Source organism: Hordeum vulgare, chromosome 3H (genome assembly GCF_904849725.1).
Source record: "Hordeum vulgare subsp. vulgare chromosome 3H, MorexV3_pseudomolecules_assembly, whole genome shotgun sequence".
NCBI classification, from domain to species: Eukaryota; Viridiplantae; Streptophyta; class Magnoliopsida; order Poales; family Poaceae; genus Hordeum; species Hordeum vulgare.
Window position 1 is genome coordinate 557,748,936 of NC_058520.1, and position 4,892 is coordinate 557,753,827.

General features: G+C 53.5%; 1 protein-coding gene across 1 annotated transcript; it reads right to left on the minus strand.

Annotated features, from left to right (window-relative positions):
- Nucleotides 1-576: 576 nt before the first annotated feature.
- On the minus strand, nucleotides 577-2,351 carry LOC123440599 (tyrosine decarboxylase 1-like). The gene has a single exon (XM_045117164.1). It carries the CDS (start codon nucleotides 2,267-2,269, stop codon nucleotides 773-775), a length of 1,497 nt encoding a protein of 498 aa, XP_044973099.1. The 5' UTR covers nucleotides 2,270-2,351; the 3' UTR covers nucleotides 577-772.
- Nucleotides 2,352-4,892: the final 2,541 nt, after the last annotated feature.

A 4,892-nucleotide genomic window follows, 5' to 3' on the forward strand; every position in this document is an offset into this window, starting at 1 on the left:
GAATCAGATCACATCTGCCTCACGCCTTCGTTCCTTGACTGCTGCTGCCGCCGGCGACTCCGTCCCGTTTACCGCGTACACGGTCGACGGGAGAGCAGGCCTCCGAAACCTTGCCTCTCCGGTTCCTGTACGGGAGAGGGGCGATTAGGTTTTTGGGGAGCGATCACGCGACTGCTCGCCTCCGTTCGTCTGCTTCGTCTACGTCCGCGTCGCCCTCGTCATCGCCATGTCTTCACCAAGCGAAGCTGATCGTCTCCGCGAGGAAGCCGAGAAGAAGACGGTAGAGGATACTGCCGCCGCCGCCGCTGCTGCTGCTACGGCCAACTGGCCGATTAGAGGGTATGACTCGTTTATCCTCATGTTCGTATTTATCCTAGCAGTACTACTTGTTTGCATAGATGTATCCACTATATGCGTAGTATGTGCTAGGTTAGCTTAAGATCAGTATGTCATTAGTCTAGTCAATGCCATGCTAGTTATTATTCTGTGGATTAATGTACTCGGAAAATTGCCTATTTGCTCAACAATAGACACTCCCTCAAAGTTCTCAAAATACTATCTTTATTGGATTCTTCATGCTTCATATATACTACTCCACATTCCGACGTTTAGATACATTTATTTAAGCGATAAATAATTGCGGAAGGAGAAAATGTATACTCCCTTAGTGTAGTGTAAAGAAAAAGGTTATTCATTATGGGATGGAAGGGTAGCTTTATTTTCGCTTTTGGATATGTTCCAAAACTTACTGAATGCCATACTTTGAGTATTTTTATTTCAGAACAGCGCCGACTTCCTCGGCCTTCTCGCAGACAAGCTCCCAGGTGTCTTGGACGTGCCGCATCTGTGTCATGGCTCCGCCCACCGCCATACGGATAACAAACTTGCCGTCCACCACGAAGTGCGTCATGAACGCCCGCCGGCTCCCGTTCACCGCCACGAGCAGCCTGCGGTTCAAGCCATCAACGGCATCATCGTCGCCTTCGTGCCTTGGACGGAGGCGGAAGGTCACGAGGGAGAACCTCGTCGGAGCTACCACCTCGAACCGCCCGTCGGCCTCCAGCGCCTGCTCGAACCACCTGGCCATCTCGACGTGCCGCCGTACGTACGCCCGCATGCCCGCGCCGCCGTACCGGCGCAGGACCACCCATAGCTTCATGGCGCGGAAGGGCCGCGACAACGCGATCTGCCAGTCCTTGTAGTCGACCACGCCTGCGCCTGCTGCACTTTCTTCTGTGACGTTGGTGAGGTACTCTGGATTGGTGGACAGTGCGGAGGTGAGCGCGGCCGGGCTCGCCACCCACAGGCAGCAGCAGTCCATGTTGGTGAGGAACCACTTGTGCGGGTTCATGCTCACCGACTCCGCGAGCTCGACGCCGTCGATGTGATGCTGGAACTCGGGGCAGATCAGGGCGCTGCCGGCGTACGCGGCGTCGACGTGCAGCCACATGCCGTGGTTTCGCGCCAGCTCGCCGAGATCGCGCACCGGGTCGACCGCGCCGAGCCCGGTCGTGCCGACCGTGGCGCACAAGTACAGCGGCACGAGCCCGCTGGCCACGTCGGCCTCCACCGCGTCGCGGACGCTGTCCGCGGTGAGGCCGTAGCCCGACGCCGCCGTCGTCGAGATGATGCGAAAGTTGGACCGAGGGATCCCCACGATCCTGGCGCCCTTCTGGAACGTGCAGTGGCTCTGGTCCGAGGCGTAGACCACCAGCCTCAGGATGCCCTCGTCGCCGAGCCTGCTCAGCGCGCGATCGCGCGCGGCCGCGAGCGTGCACACCACGGCCTCGCAGGTGCTCCCGTGCAGCACGCCGCCGCCGCTGCCGGAGAAGAGGAGACGGTCCGGGAGGCCCGCCAGCTTGCCCATCCAGTCCACCACGGCGCACTCGAGCTCGGTTGCGGCCGGCGAGGCGGCCCGCATGAAGGGTACAATGTTGAGCCCGGTGGAGAGCATCTCGCCGGCGAACCCGGCCGTGCTGGCGTTCATCGGGAAGTAGGCAAAGAACCTGGGGCTCTGCCAGTGCGTCAGTGCCGGGACGATGTGAGTCCGTACCTCCTCCAGTATCACCTCCATCGGCTCACCGTTCTCGGGCGGCACGTCGGGTAGAAGCGCACGGAGGCACCCTGGCAGGGCCTGGGGCTGGACCGGATACGTCTCGACGTCGCGGTAGTAGTCGGCGAGGAAGCTGATCACGGCGCGCGACTCCCCGGTGAAGGTCTCGGGGTCCAGTGACGATAGCGCGTCGAATGGTGCTCCACCCGTCGCCATGGTAGGTACACGTACACGTGTGAGAAGCAAACGCGGCCTGCTATGCTATTTTCTCTGTGATCGGTCTCGGGCTTCTGGCAATGGTTACTACGTGTGCACATCGTGCAGGCTTTATATAGTATAGTTACCCGTAATAAGTTCGCCGAAAACTGTAGTCGTAACATGCATATTATGCCCGCGCAACCCATATCAGGTCCATCGATCTGACATGCAGGCCAAATCAATTATTCCACATGCACGTTAAATCACTAGGTTGTTTGTACCTCTCTCTTCTCTCTCCCAAACAAACCCATCTTTTTATTGAATTTTTGTCCAAAAGACCCCCTCTCAAACGCAAATGCCAGAAAAGACCACCTGTGAATGCAAAAAAAGGAAAAGGACCCCCTCCCCTGGTGGCGGCAGGCGCGCCAGCCGGCACGTGGCACCTGCCGCCACCGCCCGAGGCGGCTGTGGGACCTGCCGCCACCGCCCGAGGCGGCTGGGGCCTGCCGCCACCAGCTGAGGCGGCCAGCTGCCCACCCCGTTCCCGCCACGCCGGTCCGTAACGGACAGAGCCTGGGTGGGCCCTGCCGCCACCACCCCAGGCGGCCGGCCGAATCTCCGCGCTGGTGTGACATCGACGCTGATTTCGCTGACTACGAGGCTGCTGTCTGCAAACGGCGCTAAATTTTCCCGCTCTAACTTGCATGCGGTATTGGATGTAGTCCCTCCTTTCCAATCTCTAAAGTATGTCTATGTACATCCGTATGTAGTTTATTGTACAATCTCTAAAATGCCTTATATTTAGGAGCGGAGGGAGTTTTTTTTTACGGAGGGAGATTTCCTAAATATAAGTCTTTTAAGAGTTTGTACTAGAAGACTACATATGGATGTATATGGACTCATTTTAGAATGTAGATTCTGTCATTTTGCTTTGTATGTAGTCATCTAATAATATATCTAAAAGACTTATATTTAGGAACGGAGGGAGTACACTTGTAAAAATAATACACACCTTTGTAAAGTATTGCACTTGTAAAAATAGAACGGCATTCCAAGCAGGGCCTAAAGGCTGATTGCACTAACTGAGGCTGTCTGCTGTATTTGTTCCTGCCACATGCACGCGATAACGACGGACGAGTTGTGCAATTTTTCCCGTCTAAGTTTCCCGCGTTATTTTCCCGCCTAAGTTTCCCGCCTTAGTTTCCCGCTGAAGTTTCTCGTTTTCGCGTCGTTTTTTCCCGCGTAGACATCCGGCAGAGCCTATAAAAGGAGGCAGGGAGTGAAACTCTCTTCACCATCAGCCAGACTTCAAAGCACCTGCACCTCCATAGTCAGTATGAGTTTGCCTTGTTCGGATCAGAGCATTAGGCCTAGGAAAATGCAGAGTGCAAGCTTGCCTCGAGGGGTGGAAGCAGTTCGATGTTGGTGCGGAGATGTCTGCAAGGTGAAGGAGGTGACGGATTTTTCAGATTGGTTGGGCATGAAGTTTTTCATGTGCGCCAATTATGAATCTGATCCACCCGAATCTATTTCTGCGTACGTCAGGCCTCCGGTATGCTCAAGTCATCCAGATTATTGTTATTTGATATTATTGTTTACTTGAATCTGATCCATCCTTTAGTCTCCTCCTCCTCTCTGCATGTACTATCGTTGGATTGACACGGAAATGCCGGACTAGGCGGTGACCGAGATTCGTGAAAGAGGTCGTCGTGCATGGGCTAGCTTGGACTTGGAAGAGCGTCGGGAGAAGGCTGAAGCAGAGGAGAAAGCAGAGCAGAAGAAAGAGTGGGAAGATTACTGTGTGGAGCAGAGGGCTTTTCTTGATGAGATGAAAAGGAAAAATCAAGAAGAGAAACTTCGGCTGGAGGAGGTTTACAGACAGCGGGAACAGGCCCGTGAAGCTGAGAGGGAGAGAAAGAGAGAAAGGGCTCATGCCGCCAAGGCAGCAGAAGAAGCTGGTGATGGAAAAGGAAAATATCCACGTTGGACTCAGTAGATTTATTTTATTGTATGTTAAGTTGTCTTAGTTGTATCTTAATTTCTGCAAGATGTATCTTAATTTCGGCAAATTGTATCTTATTTTCAGTAATGTGTATCTTAGTTTCCGCAATGGGTATCTTAATTTGAGCTACGTGTATGTTCATTTTATCCCGCCATTTATTTCCCGCCTCGCTTTCCCGCCATTTTATCCCGCGTATAGCTTTGTCGCCATTTTGTTCCCGCCTCGCTTTCCCGCCCTCGCTTTCCCGCCCTCGCTTTCCCGCCTCGTTTTCCCGCCATTAGTTATTCGTCTCGCTCTGCTGCACCTATAAAAACCCCTCCAGACCAAGGTGGGTAAGGAGTGTACTGAAAATGTCTCATTATCCTTTCGATCGTAGTTTTCATAGTGGTATGTCCGAGTGTCTTCTGCGCTTAGCTAGCAATTTCAAGATAGATAATAGAATAGTTTCATGGGACGAACTCATCAGTAGTGACACGCTACTGAATGAGGTTGCCCACACATTAGCTAGGAAGGGGTGGCCTGCAAGGACATATGAGGAGATTCGGAAAGAACTTCTGCGGTTGAATGAGAGATGGAAGAAGAAAGGCCAACACATATGCGGTGGAGGTGGAGTAAAACATCCCTTCTTATGGATTGACG

Excerpts from the sequence above, each read along its gene's own strand:
- LOC123440599 (XM_045117164.1), bottom strand. The coding sequence starts at position 2,269 with ATGGCGACGGGTGGAGCACCATTCGACGCGCTATCGTCACTGGACCCC.